We start from the raw sequence: 25818 nt of genomic DNA, 5'->3' as shown, positions 1-25818 counted from the left end.
CGTGTACCCCATGAATCACAGCCTTGCCAGCTTCCCACAGGGTCCCAGGCGACGAGACTGAGCCTTCGTTGGCGGAGAAATAGTGACCTAGTTCCTGCTCCAGCGAGTCCACCAGGATGGGGTCCTGTAGGAACCAAGCGTTGAGACCAAGTCGGAGGGAGACTGGGGAGTGGTCAGACAGTCTCCGGGGCAGAATAGCCACTCCAGAGACCAGCTGGCAGTCAGTGGCCGGCAGCAGAAGGTCGATACGGGAGTGGGTGCGGTGGGAGGCCGATGTGTGGGTAAATTGCGCCTTGCGGGGATTCCAGACCCGCCATGTATCGCAGAGCCCCAGAGTGGAGGCCCAACCTGACAAAGCAGCAGCCGAGGCAATCCGGACCGGGTCCCGGTCGTGTCATGTTGAGGCTGCATAACGGCGTTAAAGTCACCTCCAACCACTGTGAGGCCCCGTGGGAAGGAAGAGAGGACCTGCGTGAGGCATCGAAGTGTCGGGGACAGGAGGGCGGGCGGGATGTAGAGACTCAGGATATTTAGAGGGCAACCCTCCACCATGCCCGAGATCTCCACGTAACGCCCCTGTGGGTCAGTGTCCGCCTCAGTGAGGGTAAAGGGAAGGCCTTTTCTAAGCAGGATTGCCACCCCTCGAGACCCGCGGGTAAACCCAGAGTGCCAAACCATCGCAAAACCATAGCGGGCCAGGAAATTGCATTGCGTGCCCAAGAGATGGGTCTCCTGGAGAAGAAGGACATCTACCGCGTGGCGGTGGGACGCTTGGAGGACGGCCGTGCGTTTGATACAGTCCAGGAGACCGTTGACGTTCCAGGAGAGAATGTGGAGGGGTCTAGTCAGTGTGTACGCCATTGGGGGAGGAAAAATGTTGGGGGGGACGTAGGATCGCCGGGGAGCACTCCCAGGGAGAGAGGGCCAGCAACGTCGCTTGGGGTTGGGGGAGGGGGAGGGGTGGGAAGGGGGGGCGGGGGGGTGGGGGGGTTCATAGTATAGGATGAGTACCAACAGTTTTCAAACAAAAGATTATCGAAAACAAGTGTTGCAGGAGAAAAGAAATATTACACACAGATTAGAGCATGCGTCCGTAGGGTAAAGAAAAGGGGTTCCATAATCTAGAGTTGCAGTAATGTGATAGCCCCCACAGGTCAGGTCGGTAAGCTCCGATGTAGCCTAATCAGAGAGCCAGAGACGTGTCCGTGAGTGGTGGGCCTCGGGCCGGAGCACTCTGCCTCAATGGTGACATTGGTCATGATCCGGAATCTCCCTCTGAGCCGCGTATCCTCGGACTCCCGGACAGGTCCCAGTCCGAGATGGCGCTTCGTAAGGTGTCAGCAGGTCCGGTGGCGCCGCCCAGGTCAATCAGAGAGGAGGCCGGCGGCGAGGGAACAGGGCTGCGTTCATGAGTGCGGTGGAGCGGCCCTCCTCTGGGACCCAGTCCTGCGGCATCTGGGCTTCGGCGCGGTGTTGTCCACCCGCCCAGGGGCCCTCTGGGTCGGGGAACGGGGCGTTTGTGGTCGGAGGGGCCTCTCCTCCGTGAGCCAGGTCCACGCCGCTTGCAGGGAGTCGAAGAAGACGGCCTTGCCCTGGAAGATCACTTTGAGCCGGGCTGGAAAGAGGAGTCTATAACGAAGGCCCAGTGCTCGAAGCTTCTGCTTAACTTAGTCATAAGAGCGACGCTGGGACTGAACTTCCCTCGAGTAGTCCGGGAACACCAATATCTTCAGTCTTGGTGGTGCAGCGGCCCTAACTCCCTGGCCGCCCCCAGGATGGCATCCCTGTCGTGGAAGATAAGGAAGCGTAGGATAAAGGGACGTGCTGGGGCTCCTGGTGGTGGCTTGGGGGCCGAGGAACGGTGGGCGCGCTCCACCGCAAACCAGGGGGAGAGCTCCACAGTGGAGATCCGGGACTCAACCTCTGTAATGCACTCCGTGGCCTTGCGAAGGTCCTGGCGGATGAGGGCCACGTCGACGCGTACCTCCCCTATCTTGGTCTCGATGGACTTTTGGGATGCAGAGATCGCTTGTAGGATGGTCGCTATGTCACCCCTGACTGAACCAGAGCCAGGCACTGGTCCCCTGCCCAGTCCTCAGTCCACTTTAGCGAATTGATCCATTGTCGTTTGAGATATGGGACCGGGGGCCGGGAGTGCACGGGGCTTGCCCATAGGTGCGGGGGGGGGGTCACTCAGCCCGGGAGGAGGAGGAGGGTAGTCGCAGGATAGGCGGTCCCAGCCTCCGATACGCCGAGCGGGTCTTTTTCAGGCCTCAAGTTCACCTTTACCAGGGCCTGCGGGTGGGGGGCGGCGAAAGTGTCTGGGATCAGAGTACTTAGCCCACACTGGGTCACCAAATGTAAAGGCGGATGCCGTGGCACGCCGGGTGGGGGGGTGGCGCGGGTCGGCTAGTCAATCAGTCGGGCCCACGGTTTGAGCTGTCCGCTATCCTACGGTCAGGGGCACGCCCGCAGCCCCATGGACCGCCGCCCGGTCAGTACGGCAGTCCAAGCACGCCGCCAAGCAGAGGGGGGGGGGGGGGATCAGCACCGCTCAGTCTGCCACCCGATATGGTGGCCGAATCTCCAGCTCGCACCGCGGCCCGCCCCAGGGAGGATGAATCCAACTCGCCGGTACGCCGCCGGAGGCCAGTCCTGGAGGCGGACACGCGAAGGGCAGGGAGGCATCCGGTGTGGTTCTGGAGGAGTCAGGCGGTCAGCCGTCTCGTGTGGCAAGCCTACCGAAGGCCGGCCACCGCACGCCCTCCGGTGCGCGCGGAATTCTCCAGTTGCCGAGATGGGGCCAAGTCTGTGTGGCCCCCCTGCTAGGCAGGACAGGGGGAGCAAGTACCAGGAAAGCTTCTGCGCTGGTACACAGACCACCAGGGGGGTCCGACCACCCATTCACTCACTCAGGCCCTTCACGGGCGGGGACAGGGCCCACAACAGCCCCTGCACCAGGCCGGCAGGGGAGCCGGTCGCCTCCACCGTCACTCACAGATGGGCGCAGCAGCACTCCTCGGGGGCAGCCTTATCGTCCTCCAGGCATCAGCAGCGCCCCCAAGGCTCAGACAGGTCCACCGCCGCTTTAGGAACAGCCGAGGATCTCATCGCGGCTGTCGGTGTCCCGGGGGGACCAGCGCGGCACTCCTCGCAATCGTCCCCGCCGCCGGTCCCCGGAGCCCACAGCAGCCCCTAGCCCTTCACCGGACGGTTGGCGGCAGCGAGGGATGGCAGCGCCAGGTCGCCAAACTGACGAGGCAGTGTCCTGACAGGAGCGCTCAGGGGGCCGCCATCTTGTGGACGAAAGACCGCAAGTCCGGAGGGCCCGGGAGGGGCAAAGACTGCACCGGACAGCCCCAAAGTGGAATCAGTGCACATCCGGGAGAGCGGAGAGTTGCGACATTAGGGCAGGGAGCGTTGATGGCAGCTGTGTTAGGCAGGAGCCAGGCAGATGATGGAGGGGGTCCAGAGCACTCTGAGTGCGACCGCCATCTTGACGCCCAGGCCACGCCCCCCTCCCTTACAGTGTTAAACATTATCGGAACATGGCCTCACATCAGAACAGTCCAGACCAGCTGTTTCACGCATGCAGTCCATAATCCCGAGAGATTACATGGGATTGTGTTTACTAGGGCTAAGCTTGTGTCTGTGTAAAGTCTTTACTCAGTGTGAATACTGCGCTATGAAATGCATTGTGTTGAACTGTGATTAATAGTGGGGAATAGTGTGTCCCCCTGTGATAAAAGGAAACAAGTCTTTCTTGCAACTCGAGGGGCTCTGACAAGTATTTATGTAGGCTTTGAATGATCACATTATGAAACCTTTATGATTGTTGCAGGGTCGGATTGGGATCACAGTTTGGCCCGGACACTGGCAAAATAGATGACCCACATTCGCGGGACATGCTATTTCATGAAACACCAGTTGGTTACTCTCGGAGGTCTCATTTGTAGAGAAATGTTTGGTAAATTACGCATTGTAAAATTTATAGAGCAGGTAACATTGGTAAAGACTAGGAGCAGTGCAGTTCTGAAAACTGAATCTTTTTGCTGTCTAACTCCCTGCACAATGTGGTTAGATGCTCTTTCCTAACCAGCCAGGTCCTTGACTGATCATCACATAAATCAGAAATCAAGTACAAAGTCATGGGGAAAGGGTTAATCTGGAATCTTTGGGAATAGAACATGTAATAATGAAAGTAAGAGGTAGAGCAGCTCTGAACCTCTGCCTGGAGAATAAAACCTCTAATGACAAACAGTAAAGAAATACATTTTGCATATCAGCCATAAAAACATTTTGCAAAACACTCAAAAGAAATTAAATCTAGCTCCCTCACAAATGAACTTTTCCCTGAACATAAATACCTTTTGCCGCCTGTCCCGCCTCGCCTCTTTCTTTGTGTTCACTACTCTGGTTAGACAGTGATCCCCAGTTCTACTGGGCTGGGTGAGAAGAGGAGGTGAACAGAGAGGTAAAGAGGCAGTATAATGAGAGAGGTGAAGTAGAACTGGAAATGAAGTAACCCAGGTGGGTGCCGTGGTTTCCGCAAGCTTTTTCCAAATGAGGAAAATAAAAAAAATTGCTCACTTACTCACCCAGTCTGCCTTAATCCAGGTCACTATTGCCTTGGTCATGTCCCGCCTGGACTATTCCAACAGCGTCTACCTGGGACTTCCAGTGTGCCTGTCAAAGAGACTTCAACTAGTCCAGAACCAGGCGGCTAGACTCATTTTACAACAGCCAAAATGGTCTTCTATCAAACCAGGACTAGAAAAGCTACACTGGCTTCCGATTTGCCAACGCATTGCCTTTAAAGCTGGCTGTATCACCTTCAAGGCCACACAAGATAAAGGCCCTGCCTTTATTCGCAGTCTGGTTTCTAAATATACTCCCACTAGAAGCCTGCGTTCTGCTCAAAAATCCTTACTGGAGGTGCCTCGCTTTAAAAGGAAGCGACAGGGCGGCTGCTGCTTTCGCCATCTAGCAGCTTCACTTTGGAACTCCATCCCCTTACCGATTAGGCAGAGTAAGGATTTGCTCACCTTCCGTAAGGGACTAAAAACCTGGTTGTTCTCTCAAGCCTACCATTAGCCTTTGTTAGCTTAGTGTTATGTTGTTCGGACTCTTCACACTTCCTATAGCGCCATGAAGCCCACGGGCGTACGAGCGCTTTATAAATTGATTTTAACATAACATAACATAGGTGTGATGGGGAGAAACATAAAGGTAAAAACAGAAAGATTAGGTAACCAGAAGAAAAGATTCATAACTATAGAATGAGAAAGAAGTTGTTGGATAATGAGTGTGAGAAATATTGGTAATACTTTATGGTCATAGAAAAAACACAAGGAAACCTGCAAAGTGAACCTTCTTCACTTTTCCTAAGAGAATATATATCAAATACCACACCAAATTCAGAAGAAGCAATAAACACCCTCTGTTCTTAGAATCATGGTTCAAGTGACCTGCTGACAACTAGTGATAGTGGTTTGAATATTCCATCTGTGTAACAATCCCTCACAATTCTTCACATGTACCTCCATGTGTAAGACACATGTTGTAGTACCAAATCTGAAGCTTGTTCTGTGGGCCACGTGCATGATCACAAAAACACAACCAACCATAAAAAGTAGCGCAATACTAAATGCTCCTCCTATTGCAGGCAGAATAGAGCCATGTGTTTGGGCATGATAGGGTTAAGCCCTTAAATAGACTCGGGGCAATTATCTTTTCAGAAAAGCTTCTCTATGGATGGCAATAACCATGCAAAACATAAAAGCAACAAAAAGGACATGTAACCGCAGCAGGCTAGAAAAGGTAATCATGCTGCACAGAGAAAGAAGTATCAGATTTGCACATTTTGCTTAGGTCTCGATCAGGGCCTAGCTAAGAATTAGGCTGAAACAGTACTCCTTTTGAGAAAGCACATTACCCAAAGTCTTAAACATATCCTGAAATCAACACACATATGTTGGCACATTCTTGCCTAGGACCTAAAATGGAGTCCAGTCAGAAAAACATTCAAATTACAGCCACAAACTAAACAAAAGTTGCTAATTAATATCCCTGGCATATGGAGAAATAAGTCCCTTGTCTGCATTTTGGATGAGGCCTATAAAATAGAGCTAAAAGGTTGATTTCCACACAAATGAATCGGTTTAATTGTGCAAAAAATTGGTTGTAAAATAATATCTTTAAAGATGGTTCCTACCTATTCCTTCTTATTGAGAGGAAGGGATCGGTTAACAACACACTGCATTTCTGGATGATGGGTGTATTAAGTCAGTAAACATTTGGGGCAGACCTACTGCACTGAGCCCAGTGCCGGATTTTCTGGATGTGGTGGGACTGCCATTGCAGAGCACGAAATGTGGCTTGCAGTACTGCTTTACTTAGCCTGCTTTGATCAGCCCTGTGGCGAGTGGGATGCCAAGGGGATTAGATGGCCCTCTTGAGTTAGCAATAATACAGGATATTCCCTCGTGACCTCATCATAATTTCTCAATTGGTATTACTCAAATACTTTCAAAGAAAAATAATTTTTCCTTCAGATCAATACAGGTACACTTATTTCAAAATATATTTAATATTTTATTCATTTTTTTGCATGTATATCAAAATTACGTTTATTATTTTTTTCTATTCATTTTCAATCTTCACTCTATTGTTCTTTTCCATTACATTGATTTAAAAATTTACTCATTATGTACATATTTTGTGAATCAAATGTGCAAAAGGTTTTCTCTTAAAAAAAAAAAAAAACGACAATACCCTGAAAACCACACCTATCGTCAAGCATACACTCCTCATTCATTCATCTACAAACACTTCACTTAATAGCCAGGACAATCTATTTTTTCTGCAGTTGAGGTAGCACAGATAATATAAGTGACTCTTCACGCCAGGTCGACGCGCGTTTCGGTGGACTTGTACCACCTACCTCAAGACCAACAGATAAAAGTTTGCCTCCTTATAGTGTGGATACAGGGTATCTGAAATTACAAATACAACATCATGTACCCGCATCAATTCAATTTCTCCAAAGGATAACAACAAATCAAATACAATTTTAGCTATACAAATATTTCTTAATTTCCTGGAAGACACACATACCACCAGCGTGCTGCAATCACCAAGAGAGTGAAGAAAATATAGTTCAAAAGGGAGCATTGAGTCATCAATGCTAAGATCCATAGTCGTATGCTCGTGAGTTACCCAGCCAACTCATTAATTAAAACTAGTCACTAGAGTCAGCACTCTTTTAGTAGTTTTCAAAGAAAATCCCTTCAGTTGCTAGACCAAAAATCAGGTTGTGACTCAGAGAATTGTGAAGCATTCTCACCCTCTAAGTACTCTCAGAGCATGTATCATTAGGTGGCGTTGGCTGAACTGACACAACCCTTCAATGATATTCCTAAAAAGATAACCGGGATAAATTGACCTCACTGTTACAATTTGAAATTGTATTTATGCTAATATAGCCTGATGGTAAACCAATTACCTTACCAAAGTGCAAATTAGGTTGGAGTATACGTTGCCTTCTGTCTTGTTTTAATATTCAGCGGAGCAGATCTCAGTTACAGTTTACTGTAGAAAATACATGTTTTTGAGCCTTTTAGTTTAATCAATTCTGTCATACTCGACCTAAATTTAAAAATAGTTTTTAATTTGTTCAAACTAACCTTTCAATTGTTAGGATATATCTTCATTGGCTTGTACCTCCAGATTGATGTTTTTGAGTCGCCATGACAATAAATATCCTTTGTGTCCTGGCCTAGGTCGATTTGAGAACATTGAGTGTTAATTAAAAAAAACTAAATCTGTATCCTTTCGTCTAGAGTCTGCCCTGGTATTACTACATCCCCCTAGAAGTAATCTAGTACTATAGATAACATATGTGAGTTTACCGAGTCTGGGCGGGCTACAATAGTATCAAGGGTCATGTAGGAACGGAACCAACCAGCAGCACAACCGTGGTAAATGTAATTTAATTGTTGACCACAGTTGCGAAATTCCAAGGATTACACGAATCGCGGCCCCATACCGTAGCACAAAGATGGTACCTTCATTTTATAAAGGGACCGAACATGCGGTGTGCATTAATATTTGATGAAGTAGACATGATTCTTAGTGTTATGCAGTCCTCCAAAGAGGGCGAGGGCTGATCTCAGGATTTCTAAAGTTCCTAAGAGTATAATGTGAATGTTGATATAAGTCTCATTACTGCGATGAGACCAAATATGCAGGGCGTATGGTTTAGCAGGTTTGTAATGTGAACTCTTAAAAATCCAGCCCATCCAATAACCAATAGATTTAAAAAGCTTGTATTGCCAGTTAGGGAGTCCTATCCTTTCCCCTACCAAAGATTTAAGCTATATAGACCCTCACAAAGCCCCACTTACCGTTGTTTTCCTTTTTACGAGTCTTCTCAATCGGCCGCCATGCCCGATACACCGCAAAAACGCCGTAGTGTTTTGGGATTGTCAGTGAGTCGCTTTTAAATGCCTCTAGTGGCGCGTAATCGGAAGGTCACATGACCCGAAAGTATATTGATGGTAATGAGCCGATGTGACTGTGTCTAATATCGGCGCCATTTTGAAGAGGGTTACAGTCCCTCCTAGCAATACGATTTATGGTTACTTGTATTTGTACTCTTGATGTCTATACGCTAAATACTGCCAAATCTATAAATCGTACTTGTATTAATGAATATTTTGGAGACTACACTGTTTTGCACGTCAGCAAGGAGCATATGACATATCACTTTAGGCGTTAGTTATTTTACGATGAAGTTCCTAATATAATCATAACGGTAGCATTTAAATAATTGTGGCCCACACTGCCGTCTACATTGCATGTGACATTGCTTCCACGGCAAGTCTGACATCCAAAGGAAGAGGAGATGATATTACGACCCAGAACGCATACGTCATTTTGTTGTGTCCGAAGAAGAATAGCCTGTAGCTATAAAATGGACATATCGAACAGTCCTACAAATAACTTAGTCGATGTACATTCCCAACAACATTTGATAATTTTTTAAGTAATATCACGCCACTTAACCTAGATGTAATATTTTGCAAGAAAGGAAAATAAATAAATCCCAGCTAGATTTTTGCGAAGAGTATTCATTCTACGTGCACTATCATGTATACTTTAAAGGACTGAAACGAAAACCTCTACAAGTGGGCATAGGGCAAGGACAGCCAACTTAATTCAATCATGTATTTTTGGTGACATACCATGCTATATTTTCATTTAACCCTTTCCGGACAGTATCTAAATGAAAGGTCCAAAAGCTCTCTTGTTTTTTCCAGGTACTTTCTGTTAGTTGTCCCAATTTATGCTGGACTTTTTCCAGTATGCACCACTTCAAATCGGATTCACTGTGACCATTATCAAGACAGTGTTGTACCATAGGTGCTGTTGTTTTCTGTCTTCTTACAGCAGATTTATGCTCACTGAACCTTGTCCGAAATTCCCGTCCAGTCTCACCAATATATGCAAGACCACATGGACAAAAAATCATGTAAATAACATTGCTGCTTCTACAATTGGTAAAAGATTTAAGGTTTACTCTCATATTGTTGTAATTAATAGAATCTGTTGTCATCGCGGCATCGCATGCATTGCATGCCCCACATCTGTGGTTGCCTTGTATCATCGGAAGGCCAGTAATGGATGTCTGGACTCCCCCTGGTTTCATTTGATTTCTAGTATGTACCAAACAATCACTTAGATTTCTATTGCGCCTGTACTCTATCGGTGGCTTTGGGAGTTGTGTTTCATCTTCATCAGTGTCCAGAATTCTCCAATTCTTATTTATGATGTTTTTAATCTTATAATTAAGGGATGAATGATTGATGACACACGTAATTCTTTCTAATGGTTTACGTTTAGTACCACTGAGAAGATTTGCGCTCATAATATTTGGCTCTCTTAAATGCCTGACGTATCAGACGGTGGTGGTAGCCTTGTTTTATCAGTCTTTCTTTTAGTGCTTCCCCATGTAGTTGGTAATCAGACAATTTGGTGCAATTGCGGCGTATCCTAAGGAATTCTCTGAAGGGGATTGAGTCTTTCTGGCAGTGTGGGTGGAAGCTTCGAAATTGTAGGATGGTGTTTTTTGCAGTTAATTTCCTAAAAAGGCTTACTTCTAAAACACCACTCCTACCGTTGATTTCTAATTCAGGAAACTCAACTTTCTCAGTGTTATAATTTGAAGTGAATCTCAGATTCGGATCACTCAAATTTAACCATAAAATGAAGTCTTCCAAATGTCTCGCCTCGCCACACAAAACAAATATCATCTATAAATCTACGCCACAAAAAACATTTTCAAAAAATGGGGTTGTTTCATTGTATATGTTCTTCAATTCCCACTCCCCCATATATGTATTCGCCACACTGGGGGCGCAAGACGCCCCCATACTTGTGCCTTTGATCTGCTTGAACAGGGAGCCATCACAGTCAAAAACGTTGTTGAGGAGGACAATCTCAATGAACATATCGGGCCTATTATTTGGACGCCTCAATGTCAAGCGTTACTAAGATATCTCTTGTTGGATTAAATGCAGTACCCTCCGTCTTGGCAATCATGTCTCCTGTGTCCTGAATGAAGGACTCATACTTCTGTGTCAGGGGACATAAGAATTTATCCACGTATTTAGACAATGGCTCCGTACTTGAGCCTATTGTCGAAATAATTGGTCGCATAGGTGGTTCACGTTCATTCTTGTGGGTCTTCGGAAGACCATACATAGCTGGGACTACCGGACATGATTTATTTAAAAAAGTATGTTCTTCATCGCATATATAGCCTTCTTGAAATGCTATCTGTGTTATTTCTTTTATCGTAGCATTAAGTCGCTGTAGTTCCCTAGGATGTGCTGGCCTATAATGTTCCTTGACCTCCAACATTTTCTCATTGTATTTAGATTTATCAAAAATAGTGATACCCCCACCCTTATCACAGGGTTTAATTACCAGATTGCTATTGATTTCAATGTTTCTCAAGGCTAGATTTTCATTTTTTGACAGATTAAAACACAATTTGTTGGTTCCTGTCAGCAGGCGTGTGATATTCTGTATTACTTTACGCTAAACAATTTGCACTTCAGGACCTACCATACCTAATGTAGGTGTAAAGACTGAGGAGGGTTTGCAACCAGATAAATTGTCACTTACATGTTCTACAATTCTACCTTCAAAAACCTTTTTTAATCTAACCTTTCTGAAAAAGGCGAAAAGATCTTCATGAAGTTTGAATTTATTGAGCGTGGTGCAAGGGACGAACGACAAACCCCGACTTATTAGCATGGATTCCTCATTGCTGAGGGTCGTTGAGGACAAATTGTAGATGGGTAATGTATCTGTACAGCCTAAGGTGGTCTTACTCTGGTCTGAATCTACCACCAGTATTGTTGATTTCGAGTCTTGACATATTGTTGTTGAGGTTGTGGGCTCATCATTTGCATTCCACCCCTGTCCTGTTGCCAATGTACAATTTTCCCTCTGTAGGGGCCTCAGGATAAAAAAAACCTATTCTGGACATTTTGGTGCATTTGTCTACCTCTAAAAGGTCTAGAGCTATAAGGTCCCCTCCCAGAATCCTGGTAATTATCTGTATTCGAATCGGAAGAACCTGTGTCAGAAAAGTTAGTATAATTCCTTCCGTAGCTGTTATCATAGTGGGGGGTGTTATTACCTTGATTGCCACTCTGATAATAGTTTGGGTTCAAGTAAGGGTAGATTTTCTCCTTAGTAAACCAACGTATATCCTTTTTTAATTTTTCAGTTTTTTTATTGGTTAGATAAATTTCAGAATCTTTCATTTCAGATTGTATCTTTTCTAGTTTATCTTTTGCCTCATCTACTGCATTAGAGGATTGTAATTTTTCTTCCATGGCCAGAATTTCTAGAGCAGCCATTGCGGTCTTGATAATTAACAACATCCAGTCCCTGGAGCAGCGGTTTGAAATCAGTGACCATTGCTCCAGGAACTTATGAATTTCAATGAATAATGCTGGGGCATTTCTAACTCTAAGGCCTGATGGAATCACGCCCACTTTTAAATATTCCCGCATGAAAAAGGCATGCGACTCAATGCGTTTAATTTTTTTCTTTAGGTTTAAAAGATTTTGCCACTCACTATTATCTCCCAATGAGGTGGTCGTAGTACTCGTACCATCGACCACCTGCCCCAGGAGGGAGCTAAACTCCTTGTCTGTAAACCCAAACGTTTGTAAGCCCTCCATGTTAGTTTAATGGATGTAGGTGAGACTTGTTAATCTTTATTAATCTTTTACATCACCTGAAAGAGGCTTGTCGTTTTCTCAGTAAAAAGGAAAGCGGTAGACAAACTAGAATCGAATGCAAGAGATACAGCTAAGTGATAGGTTATGTAATCTCAGTAATATCTATATTATAGATCACCCCTCGGTGAGAACACGAAGGTGCCCGTGTGCTTCCAAGAATCAAACAATTGACAAAAACAGGGAAATACTTCCTACAATACTAATACACATATCCCACAGTTCAAAAACCATGAATGCAACAGCATAAATTTGGAACCCCCTCTGCTAGATAATTTTGGCCAGGGAAAAGAGGGGACAGCATCAACAATAATACAAGATATTCCATCGTGGCCTCAACATAATTTCTCAATTGGTATTACTCAAATACTTTCAAAGAAAAATAATGTTTCCTTCAGATCAACACAGGTACACTTATTTCAAAATATATTTAGTATTTTATTCATTTTTTTGCATGTATATCAAAATTACTTTTCTTATATTTTTCTATTCATTTTCAATCTTCACTATATTGTTCTTTTCCATTACATTGATTTAAAAATGTACTCATTATGTACATATTTTGTGAATCAAATGTGCAAAAGGTTCTCTCTTTAAAAAAAAAACGACAAGGCCCTCTTGAGTTAGAGCTTGGCCTTGTGGTACATCTAGTTAGAAGAGTAACTGAATAGAAAAGTATGGGTGAACACTTTGTAGTTCTGTATGTGAGGGTCGGATTTTTTTCTGCCGAAGACCCTGGAGTTGGACTAGGCCATTGAAGGCTTAAGCATGGATTCCTTCCTCCTGGAAAGGGAAGGAAAAGGTTGGTAGCTAAAGAGATGCAAAAATAGGCTTAAGCAGCAGCCTGTTGAAGCATCTCTTCTGGGCACCTGAGGGCTAGGAAGGTCTTCGCTTTGACCTCCTGCTGCAACTTCTGGATAAGATCCTCCTGGTGGTGGGCACTGTAGAGTCCAACTTCAAGTTGTCTGATGCAAGCTGCTGGCCAGCTGCTTTTGTCCCTCTCCTGGCTAACTTGGGCTTGGTAATCAGGAGGCTGACCGAAATCTATGAATTCTCAACTCCACTTCAATCCAGCAACTGCGTTTTACTGGCTGACTGAGAAAAGGGTGTGTGGTCAAAGCAGCAAGGAAGAAACCCATAGGCCTTCTGTTTTCCCGCTCATGGAGGCAGTGAGGGAGGGATGTGGCCATATGTAATGCAGGCCGGAAATTTGAGTGCCCCTTTCTTCTAGGGAGGCAAAGGAAAGCCACAAACCTCACCCAGCAAAATCCCCGATTGCAGGCTGAGGAGGGAGTCGCTAAATGTTATCTTAGGGCAAGCTTAGACTCTTTGAATAACAAAAAGAACATAGAAGTTGAATGCTGCATCCAACAAGAGGCACAGAATGACCGGCGTCAGTCCGCAGCCTCCACAACATACAAAAACAAGCATTTGCAATGCAATAGGTCTCGCATTAGAAAGGTTTGAGCTATTGGTATTGTAATTGACACTTTTTTTATTAATGTTTTGTTTTTGAAAATAGCGAAAATAATAGTTTTGTCATTTACAATACCAATAGTTATAACTTTTGAAAATATGACACCTATAGCATTTGCAATGCAATATGTGTTGTATTTACGTGACTTACATGTATTAGTATTACAATACTCCATTGCAAACGGCAGGTTCTCCTTTGGTACCACGTTTCCGTGAACAGTGTAATGCTATGTCAGCATTTTTTTTCCTATGCTAAGGCTATAAATAGCACAGTTAGCTGGAGATCACTTTACACTCTTTCACCTAGAAAAGTGATCTTAGCATACATTTATAGAAACCTGAAACTGAAAATCATGGCCGGCGAATGGCTTTGCCCCAGCACGAGTTTAACAATAACCCCTGGCTACAAACTTGTAATTCCGGATGCATAGTGGGAAGGGTGGTGTTATTTGCATAAGAGAAACAAAGTACCTCCAACTCAGCATTTCATCCAGCTGCAGACACACACTAGCTAAAATATTACTTGATGGCTTTAATGCAGTGCTCGCTTTGAAGTTGTGGACTCAAAGTTTGGTGGAGGGAAGGTCAGCTCACATTGAAAATGTGTACCGGAAAAAAACGGCAAGGTAGTTCATTCAGTCCCAATATCTTCCAATACTCTGCAGAGGCCCATTGTACACGATCCCACTCACAATACGTATTCTGATATTTAAATGCTTGGTAGAATGGATTATGTCACATGCATATCTGGCATGGAGCCACCTGTCCTTCATCGTTGTCAGTCCACACAAAGCCTAACATTTGCAAAGAGCCTCACCTGCCCCTGAGGTGTGACATATTCATCATCACCGCTCTAATGCACGTCAATGTCCCCACTAAATGCAGCACGTTAGAATCAAGGGCTGAGTCGTCATTTTAGAAAGCTTTCGTAAATAAACGTCTTAAATGAAAAACGATCTGAATTTTAAAGAGTGAATCCCTTTAAAAAATAAAGAAAGCGATAAAAGGATCCACTTTTCACGCTTCCGACCGGATGTGCATTAAAGCTCGAACCAAAATGAGATGGAAGGTAACGCAGAGTTGAAAGAAAACAGAGTCAAGAACGATTGCATATTCCATTTAGAGAATAAACTAAGTGTTCAGTACAATATCACTCACTGCTCTTTTAAGTCGAATAGCATCCAAATGTTTTCCATGGCAGACAGGAAGCCAGGCAACCTGTGTTGGGACGGGGGCGGGGCCGCAAACAGGAAGCAGACTGGAGCCTACCCTTGCGCTCCTGTTTGTCAAGCCAGCCGGAAGATTTGCCTGTGAGCTAGCGGGGCTCCCGTGCTCGTGGAGAGCCCCGCCTGCTGCCGAGCGAGAGAGGGACACGCCGAAATAGCCCGGTGAGTGGGGGGGGGGAAGATGTGGCGCGTGTGTGTGTGTGTGTGTGTGTACGCGTGTCTGTGTGTGTGCGTGTGTGCACGTGTGTCTGTGTGTGTGCGCGAGTGTGTATGTGTATGCGTGTCTGTGTGTGTGTGCGGGTGTAATAATAATGGGAAATCCTTTTCACGTAATAATAATGAGAAAGCCTTTTACAAGACCTGGCTGCTTAAAGACAAATTAAGATCACTACACTTGCTGTAAATAACAAAAAAAGCATCTTGCAAACTTCCCCCCTTGGGTGACTCTAAAGTGTAAGCATTTCATTTCTAATTGAGCGCGTTAACCGAAAGCGCGCCTACACAGCAAGCAGCCAGCAGCAAAAGCACACTCACAAGGACAAATCTGAGACACAAAAAGCACGTGTCCGACTCGTGTCTCACATTCCCAGAAGTCGGCAACATTAGTTGTCAAGCTTGGACGCATGCTTTGCATGCTTTTCCAGCTCGACCTAACCAGACAGTGATTCACTAAGGGGAATTAAATGGAAATTTTGCATCAGTATTCACTAAAACACTTAATTTGTCTTTCTGTGAAAAATGAGACATTTGGTGAGGTGAAATGGCTACTACTCCTGATGGGGCTAGGTATTCCACTTGGATGGTTTGTTACTTGCATGTCTGTTATTTTCATTTTCTGATGGGTCCAACGTGAAGATAAGCACCCAGCTTCGCTATTTTATGTGTATATACTTTGGACAGTAAACATAAGAGAAAGCACTTTAAAATGTGTCTTGAAGATGCCTAAATGATCAATGACTGATAGTCTGGCCACTGGAATTATGCGATTGTGCAGCTGCTGCTATTTTTTCCTAATTATAGGTTTGTCGCATTTGTCACATAATTAATCTTCTGCATAGTTTGCAGATTTTAACAAAAAAAAACATTTTGTTTTTAGATCTAATGGTTTAAAAGTTACTAAAAATGCAGCGCCGCGTGTTGCCCCACAGTCCTTTTACTCAACCCTGCTACATAATTTAGCCATCTCCTGCCACATACGTCCAGTAGCCCTGCTGATAGTTAAACTAAATAAAGGCATAAAAGCTGTGTTAAACAAATATGGGCTTGTTTTTATAAAGGGTTCGTTTTTAATATCCTGTTCCCTCTGCTGAATCATCAAGCAAGAACAAATGGTTATTTTTTTTATTGTTGTTCTTACTTTTGACAGTTTTATATAGTGTGAATTCATCCCAAGGCAAAGGCTATTTGAGCGCTATTCAAGAGCACCAATTAGAGTACACAAGATAATTTTTTTTTAGGTCTCGCCTGACCCAGCGCATGCGCTGGCGAGACTTTTAGTAAGGGCTTCAAAAAATGCTACCATGGCCGGCCTACAGCTTGTGTGCCCGTGCGCTCGCTTACGAGCAGAGGCAGAGGCGCCATATGGCTATCCTCGTCATCTTCATTAATCTCATCGCTCGCTGCGCTTGATGGCGATCACTTTCGTCACTTTTGTTTTTTGTAACTTTTATTACTTTTAGCACGTTCTCCTTTGACCCTATCTTTCCCTTTCTCAGTCTCACCTTCTTCCTGCCTTTTACAACGGCGGCCGCACCACTGTGACCGCCCCCACCACTCCTATTGAGCTGCTTGTTTTTCTCAGCCTGTGTACATTCTTATCTCTGGCTTGTTTTTTGTGAGTGCAAAACAATGAAGGAGTTTTTATACATTCATTCTCAGTAACTGTGTCTATGTCTATCCCCACTGTTTTCCAGCACTTCTCAAATGCAAGTAGGCACTCTGCTTTAGGGTACTGCACTCTAGTTTTCTGTTTGAACTATTGGACTCTTAGTGCCTGTGGACAAAACCTTTACCACCGCTGTCTGGCCTCCGGCCGTAGTACCTTTATTTGATTATGTAACGCTAGTGAGTGGCTACACCAGTGAGCGTGGACTCAAGGGCCCATCCGCTTACTCGTTTAACGTTGTGAAATAAATTTCTTTTGGGAGAAAAAACACTTTCTATGAGGTTTGCTGTTTATGTGCTGTCAGGTTATTAATTCATTCGAGTAGGCACTGCAGCATGACTCCTCGTGTTTTTGTTGAAAGTAAAACACGTTGTAATGTCCTTGTAATCTTCTTCTTTTTTTCTTTAGTTTGTATTTTATTGCTAGTTGCGCATCCTGGCTGTCAGATTGCGATCAGACAGGGCTGTTAAACAAGGGTTTGGAGTTTTAGTCAGAGGTGACCTGCGGTGATGCCCAGGGGATCCCACCAGACCAGTTCCCGGAAGAGCCACGTGACCGGCAATTCCCTTTCACTGCTGCAGTTCAGGGCTGTTTGTTCTTCAAATGCAATTATTTATAGTCAACAACACGTTCGTCTCTTCTCCCATCCATCCGTGCCCCCAAGAGATACGCATCTTATTTTCGAATGCTTGTTTAAAGTGGTGGGTTCTCCACCAAGGATGGGGTTGTTGGTGTTGCATGGGTACTCTCTGATCGAGTTGTTGAGCAACTGGGGGTATCTGTATTCTGCTGGTGAGCTTTAAGCTGGGTTGGCGCTTCTGAGGAAATGTTGAAGGTACAACTGGATTTACCTGCCAATTGCTACTCTTAGTGTTTGAGTGCCTGATCCTTTGAGACCCAGGCTGATTTTCACTTCTTTACTTGCCCTTAAATATCCGATTTACGTTGCTCTAGGGTTCTGTGCCTATTGGTGTCGAAGCTTCTATGTTAAATAAATACACTTTTTTGAAATTTGAGAAGACTATCATATTTTCATGAATTAGCACGGAAGGAAGCCCATCCTTGGGTGTTTGTGACAGTTCACCAGTGGCACATGAAGTAACAGTAGGTGTTTCAGCACCAAGGCTAACGTGCTGCATGGCTAAATACTTATAAAATCCCAAAGGCAAGACCTATTGGCTCTGCCAATGCTTGTATTTAAGGGCTTGGGAGATTAAGGGATTTGCCCAGACTCGCAGGATGTTGACCAGGCGCTGGGACTCAAACCTTATCCCCCCCATTTCTGCAACTCTGACATTCATAATTCACATGCATATGCACGCACAAGGCATGAAAGTGGGACAATATTGTTCTTGGGAAGGGCATTGGAGCCAAGCTCACAATGGCCTACAGCCAGAGCAACAGAGCAACTACGAGGCTCCTTCTATTACTAAATTACTCAAGCCCTCCCCTGCCCTCCCCTGCCCTCCCCTGCCTTAGGGCAATAACCTGACAGGGGAGGGGATTAAGCATAAGACACAGCTGCTGAGCCGTCCATTGGGGAGGGGGCTGAGGTGAAGGTGGATGAAGTCCACAACATCACCTGGTCCCCAAAGCAACAACACCCACCCTCCCACGCCCACCATGCCCTGAATGAGAGAGCTGCGGGTGAGGTGTCAGATAAAAACACTATTTTTGGACTGCGTGGGCACCAGAGGGGACGAGGTAAGAATGGCTCAATGGCCTGAGCAACCCTTAGCCCATACAACCACCTGCTCCCCAGCCCACCATCAGGGTGATTGCTTGGCAGGGCAGGGGGTCAAGGAGAGGTACACCTGATCATTGCCTAAATGCCATTTCACAGGAGGCTGCTTTACTCTCCCTGTCCAGTGCCCTCTGTGGGCTGGGAAATAAAAAAATAATTAAAAAACAGCCATCAGAGGGCACGGAGACACCGGCTCTTTGGCCAATGCCCGACTACCCTCTTTGCCAATCAGTCCCTGGATCGTTGTTGAGGCAACTGTGTCACACTGAAATTAAAATTTAAAAAAAGTTCTGGCCCAGTAGAGTTTAACCCTTTCGATGCTGATGACGAGCTCAGCTCGTCATCACCCACGGGTGTCATGTGCTGATGACGAGCTCAGCTCGTCATGCAAACAGCAAAATGGTAAATCCCAGCACAGGAGGGGGAAAACGCCTAGCAGCCAAGAGGTTAAAAGAGATGGTGTGCACTACATATTCTGGTTAATGTCCTCCTCTAAAAAATGTCTCCTAGTGGCTAGTGTTGCCGACTTCTCAACCTGGGATACCTGGGAACTTAACATTGTGCGATTCTGGCCAAATCATCTCTATGTGAAATGTGTGTGTGAAATCCCCATGTGATGTACTCAATCGTGTACACTGTTTACACCCCCCCTCCCCCCAGCCCCGTAATGTACTGCATTCTGTTGCTTCCCTGCTAGTGTTGTGCTATATAAATACCAATACATACATACATACAAATAAAGCTGTCTTTCAGTTAATTTGCTGGAGAGGCGTGAACAGGTGGAATCCAAATCTACATGAAGGGTCTCCTGGGATTAATAATGGGTGAGGGTACTCCTAAGGAGATGTAGAAAGTTCCCTCTTACTGTGGGCCCAAGCATGTGCCATTTGGTTGCGCATGCTGCCGCCTAAAAATGGAAGACTACTGTGGGTGGTCAGGCTCCAAGGGCCTGCGACCAGTAAGGTACTAGATGATAACAGTGGTTCAATAAAAATATTTATTTTAAATACAGTGAAACATCGTTTGCCGGAATGTATTTCTTATTTACACTGGTTTTAAACATGACTTTTTTACTCAAACATAAAAAATACCAAATACACTATGCATCATTCACTGGTTTGATATAATAACAATACGTTCCATTAAAAAAGTATATAGTAGTGATCTGACAGTGCGGATCCAGGAAATCCAAAAATATGTTACTGTTTATAATCTGTGCACATAGATATTCAGTTTTTGAAAGGAGATGTGTCAGTCACAAAGTGGTTTATGTTGTATTTGTGGACTGTCAGTTGTTATGGCAGTACTTGATGTGTCGAGGACATTTCGATCCATACTTACCAGCAGTCTATGGTCATTAATCTAAGGAATTAATGAAGAGTCTGTAAGTAAAACAAAGTTTTTGGTCAGAAAAACTGTTTAGGATAATTGCTGCCAAGAAAGTGTCTAGTGGTACGTGCACTGCCATTGGGTTGCATGCACAACCGCTTTTGTGGTCTTGTAAATTAAGATTTACGAGTACGTGTTTTGCTTTGCAGACCTATCAAGGAAATATTCTTATTCTAATGTGGTCAGTAATGGAGGTTTACTAGTGATTATCTTGAAGCAAAAATGCAGAAATGGGAATGTTCCCCTTTCAGTAGCAAATGGGATTTTGTATAGCTTTCCTCTGTGCTAGGGAAAGGTGTGGTGTGTGTATATATGGGTGCTCTTATGGCCAGGAGAAGTCAAGAAAACTAATGCAAGTGCCATCTTTGAGAGGAGGTCTATTGGACTCATTCGTTTAAAGTAAAAAAACAGTAATTGATGTGCACACACTATCCAGCAACCCAGTACATTAGATAATGTGGGTTATGCTGCAGTGAAGGCAGACTTATCTGTGCTTACTTTTCAGCCAGTTGAATGGGTGTGCTTGGCCCCAGCGATATGGGCAGATGTGGACAATCCTGGGCCCAGTGACAGATGTGCATCATCATGGGCTTGATTGAATGATCATGTTTTTTCAGTATCTTGAGTACTTTGAAATAAACACGATGTGCTGCCTTGTACTGTCCTAATATGTTTCACCTCTCTCCCAGGCGCATCCATGATTCTATAATCTGGTTTCAACAGACCAACACACCATAATATACCATTCTATGAGCAGAATGTTAGTTTGAAGTTGTAAATGTTATCTGTAAACCCCCCAGGAAGCACTGAAGAAGACTTATGCCCTTGCTCCTGGAATCCGTACTAGAAACACACTTGAGAAACCTGGACTGCTGAGACCTATGCGTGTGAACACTTAAGTCCTGTTAAAGATACAGACAAAAACGTTTTCCCTCAGTGCTAAGAAAGATGTGTGTGTGCTGTCGTTGCCATTAAAGAAGGCACTTTAGGGTAGCTAGAGTTCTCCCAAGAAAGTATCTCTGACTACTCCCCCCAGTGGAGTTGGTCCTTTGATATACATATACCACCACAAGAGGAATTTGGTGGCAAAATACGGGCTGGCTTGTGAGTGGGAAATTCTAAGTTTCTTGGAAATGAGACTTAGCCATATTTCGAATTGAACAATGGTTTAATGACTCAACATTGTACTGTGTGAGGCTTACAAAGCTTTGATCAGAGGTAAGATCTGATCTTTTCTTGCCGCCAAAGAGTGTAATAGAGAGGCAGAAATTCTGGAGCTTCAGTTGGCAACTTTCAACCTGAAAAGCGATTGGGCTTGGGTGCGGGATATTACAGACAATCCTATACTTCACAAGCTCCTTCACTGACGGAAACAGACCTCTTGGTCCTGTTGGAGGAGTTTTGTGTGTAATCCTGATCTCAAGAATACAATGACTCCTTGAAGGCAGAGTTAGCGGTGTAGAATTTCAGATAAGCTCTTGCTGTGATACTGCGGTCAGTACTACCGAGCCAATCAACCTGCCAGCTATTTTTTACATTTTTATTCTCACCAAGTCTCTCTCCTTCTGCCACACCTATTGCATTTAATCAATTAAGCGCTGCCGGGAAGCTCACTACCTCATGACTGCAGATGAGGATTAAGTTCAGTCATCCTGAAGCCGGGCAATCCCTGTGACCTATGTGCATTCTATTGTTCCATTTCTTTATTCAATGTAGAGGCCAACATGCTGGCCAAGGCTTTGCAACTAGGATTGCAAGGATGGTACATCTTCTAGTTCACCCAGACCCAAATGGCTTAATGCCATGAAGGAGTACACCTGGTATCCTGAGAACGCTCTGGCCTGAGCACACAAGCTCATGCGCATGTGCCTTGGTGAAGGTAGATTTTGAAAAAAAGTGTTTATTTCCATTAGATGTGGCTTTCTTTAGCGTGTATTGGCTAAAATGAGCTTTGGATCATATTTTCTAAAGCTTTTCCAACTCCTCTAACTTTAACTAGGGCCAGTTTTTCGTCAGTTCTCGCTTATCTGACCTATCTCAATTGGAAGAGATTCTCAGTAAGGATGCCTACTGTTGCCGTTATTGTTTGCACTCACGCTAGGGTCATTTGCATGCTGAATCGTTACAGCATCTTTGGATCAAAAGAGATGGCTTGGTCTAGCCATTTTCGTGGAATCGGGGCATTGAAGATAGTGTGTGCCTACATGTGGATGACATGTTAGTCCTTCGCTATCCGCGTTGGACGTGTAACAGATTGATGACCGTTCTAGACCTGTATTGTGAGGCCTCTGGCTTTAAAGTTAATATGGAGATCTCTCATAGTGCCAATTAACTGGGAGTTATGGAACTGACAGCTCAAAATCCCTATAGGCTTGCTTCGGTATCTAGGAATCTGTATCCCATTAGACCCATTCCATTTCTGGAAATTGAATTTAGTTTGATTTAACATTTAGATGCAATTTTAAATTTTGCATAAATATTATTGCATTCCGATGAGGTTTAAGAAAATGGGTAAAAGATGTACTGTATACTGTCCCAAATGCAAGATGGGTAGTTAAAACTTGTTTCACATGGAATGGAGATGCATGCATATCACAAAATACTGGTACACAGTGAAGTCCACACTTGCACAAGTCATTGTTTGTTCTCTTGAATTTTCACTTAAAGTGGTGATATTAAGCAGGGTGGGAGGGTAACTCGAGGCATACACATAAGCTGGTGGGGACGTGATACTTAATTTAAAAAAAGAATGTCGATCGTCACTGGTTGATTAGCAGCACACCACCTCCCGAATTATACTGTGGCATGGATAGACGTGCCTGTGTACAAGAGTAGAGTATGTCCTCCAAGGAAACCTCAGAATATCTGGGGACCATGACTAGAGCACTTTTATCTGTAACTAGCAGCCCGTCTCGACCTTGTCCGGAAGCAACAGGCTTCCCCGACCCCCCCGACATTGTCCAGCAGCCCGGGCCCCCGCCCGGCCCGTCCCCCGCCCGGCCCGTCCCCCGCCTGCCCCGACACCCGCCTGCACCCGACATGGGTCCCCTTACCTCAGCCGCCGCTCCTCCAGCCTGTACGCTGCACGCACCGCCGCTGGCCTGTACGCTGCTCCTCACGTCACTGCTCCTCCCCCGCACCATGTCCGCCGCTCCCTTACCTCAGCCGCCGCTCCTCCAGCCTGTCCGCTGCACGCACCTCTGCTGGCCTGTCCGCTGCTCCTCACGTCACCGCTCCTCCCCCGCGCCATGTCCGCCGCTTCTCGTCGCGCTCCTGGACGCCGCTCCTTCCCGCGCTCCTGACATGAGCACGCACGTCGCGGCCGGCGCTACTTTGGAGGGACTACTTTTTTTTTTTTACTGTAAATTTTTAAACGTTTCTTTATTTTTATTTATATAGCCTATAACCATCTACACACCCTGACGATTCCAAAGGTGTATCGGGTGTGTGGATTGGCGCTGTGGTTCCCGAGTTTACCCGCCTCAAAGGCTGAAAGTTCTTCCTTTTATTATAGTAGTATAGATATACATAGCGACGACACATGGTTTTATGGAGTGTACGCTAGGAACGGGAAAGATACTAGATTTATGTTGTATAGTAATAATGTTGATATGTAATATGATACTGGCCCATGCTCTAGGTGTTAAAGTGGGTCATTACGCATAAAAAGTCCGTGATTATGAAACAAATCTGATGCACATTTACAATAATCAGAATTCCCAAACTGCCATAACCAGTGTGATAATGGATACCTGTGTATGGCAGTATTTTTATTGTAATACTTGACTTGGGTTGCAGTTTCTGCCTGGATAACTACACTGGACTTAGGCTGTAATTAGCAGCTTTTTGATCCCACGTAATTTTTGTTTTTGTTTTACTTACTGAAATTGCAGAAATGTTATTTTATGAGCTGAATGTTGAGTTAAATTTTTTGAGGGGTGAAAATAATGTGTATTGTGACTCTTGAAGTGTGGAAGCGAAAAAGTACACAAAATGGAGGAACCTGCTGTAATCTTGTCCACAACGTCAAAAAAATCTTTGAGAAACATGCTTGTAGACTTTATACAGTGCATGCAATGCATCCTTCTGTGACCTCTATTGAAATAAAGTTGCAGAATTACTTCTGGTAATAAATTTGTTAAATACACCAATTGTGTATTTTCTTTTGTTTTTAGGATCCATCAGTCACACAGGTTACGAGAAATGTTCCTACTGGACTGGAAGAATACAATCCTTTTATAGATTCAAGACCAGTAAGCATATTTTATGTATTCAATCTGCGATTTTTCACGAGCTTTTCAAACATAATTGGGTGTATATTTACACATATTTAAATCTCAAGGTGTTCAATTATTTAACATAGAATAACTATATGTCCTTAAGTCAGTGATGCCAAAATGGTCCACAGTGGCTTGCAGCTAGATGAATGGGCACGTCTTGCAGGGTCATGAGAGAGCCAACAGGAAACCTGATCCAGATACGTAATACTAAGTGGCACAATCTGAGAGTATTTTAATGCTATTAATCTTGCCTTCTCCAATCTCCCTCACCTACCCTGCAGAAATACAGAGCTTGCTGCACATATTCAATTAGGCCACAAGAAGTGGTGGCCACGATGAACTGTTGGAAGTGAGAGTGGAGCTTAAAGAGAATATGTCCCCTCCCACATTCCACTGAGAAGTTGTTGCTCTGGCTCAAAGCTGAGCCCTTTGAGCTTACCCCACTCAAACTCAAATGGTGTACCTGCGCCATAGGGCGGCAGCGTCCTGACTTAAGTCTGATGTGGCAGCGGGCATCTTAGGCTTTTGCAAGGTTACAATATCAGGCTTCCTTGGAAAGCATTTTTTAATTTTTTTATTTTATTTTATTGATTTTGCCAAAAAAGTACATAACAATGATCACTTCTGTAACAATCACATGATGTAAATCATATTGAGAGATCCAATACAACACAATATCCAATATCATATGGCTGCGCAGTCATAAAACAGAACAGTAGTGTATCAAACAATCAAATAATAGAATTAGCGGTTTGTCTTAAGCAGATCAGAATGTTCATACAAGTAAACTTTAAGTGGTTCCCAAATATCTGAGGGTTTGGAAGCAGTAGGCAGTTCTTCCGCGTACATGTCTCTGCAGTATATTGCATCCAGTATCCAATCTTCCAATGCAGGAGCCCCTCTACTATCCCAGTACAACGCCACCCTCCGCTTGGCAAGTAGTAACATTATTGCCACTATTATCTGAAAGAAACAGGTTAGTATTATATTCCTTACCTTAGAATATCTCCAGGCGTCAGACTGTATCCAAAATTTTTGCGTAGCAGTACCCCTGCGCATCGGTAGGCGTCGTCTGCGGCGTCGTGGGCGCCGTGATGACGTCGTCTGAGTACTTAGACGCCGCCTCTGCGTGCTGACGTCCGTTCTTCTTTTTTCCGCGCCAGCAGCGCAGATCCGAAAAAAGTGGTACCTTAGTCACTAAACTTTTTTGAGATCTTTTTCAGAACAAAGTTTTATTGTAGTACTGACAAAACACCAAGAGGGACACTGTCCCACAGTACATCGCAGGACTAGTGAGCTCCGATATGAAAGCGGATACACAGTCAGTACAAGCAAAAGTATATTATGCACCCGCCCCCCCAACTCCCAACTCCCTACCCCCCTCCCCGAATCCCACCCCTTTCCCTATACAGTGTCTGCTAGTCTAAAGGCATAAAGCAAGGAAATACAAGAAAGTGCGTGCTCCCGGCCGCCCAGGGTTCAATTGTCAAAGATCTTCTCC

The 25818-nt window shown here is 44.8% G+C and overlaps 1 protein-coding gene across 1 annotated transcript in view; it reads left to right on the top strand.

Moving 5' to 3' along the window:
• Window positions 1–25818, top strand: part of SCAMP1 (secretory carrier membrane protein 1) — a 513038-nt gene that overhangs the window by 114506 nt on the left and 372714 nt on the right. The window contains exon 2 of the mRNA XM_086960743.1: window positions 24213–24290. Coding sequence (XP_086816869.1) covers window positions 24213–24290 — 78 coding nt within the window. The remainder of the gene's footprint in view (window positions 1–24212; window positions 24291–25818) is intronic.

Source organism: Lissotriton vulgaris, chromosome 3_1 (assembly GCF_964263255.1).
Source record: "Lissotriton vulgaris chromosome 3_1, aLisVul1.2, whole genome shotgun sequence".
NCBI classification, from domain to species: Eukaryota; Metazoa; Chordata; class Amphibia; order Caudata; family Salamandridae; genus Lissotriton; species Lissotriton vulgaris.
The sequence above is the reverse complement of the archived record's forward strand: the minus strand, read 5'-3'. Positions and strand labels throughout refer to the sequence as shown.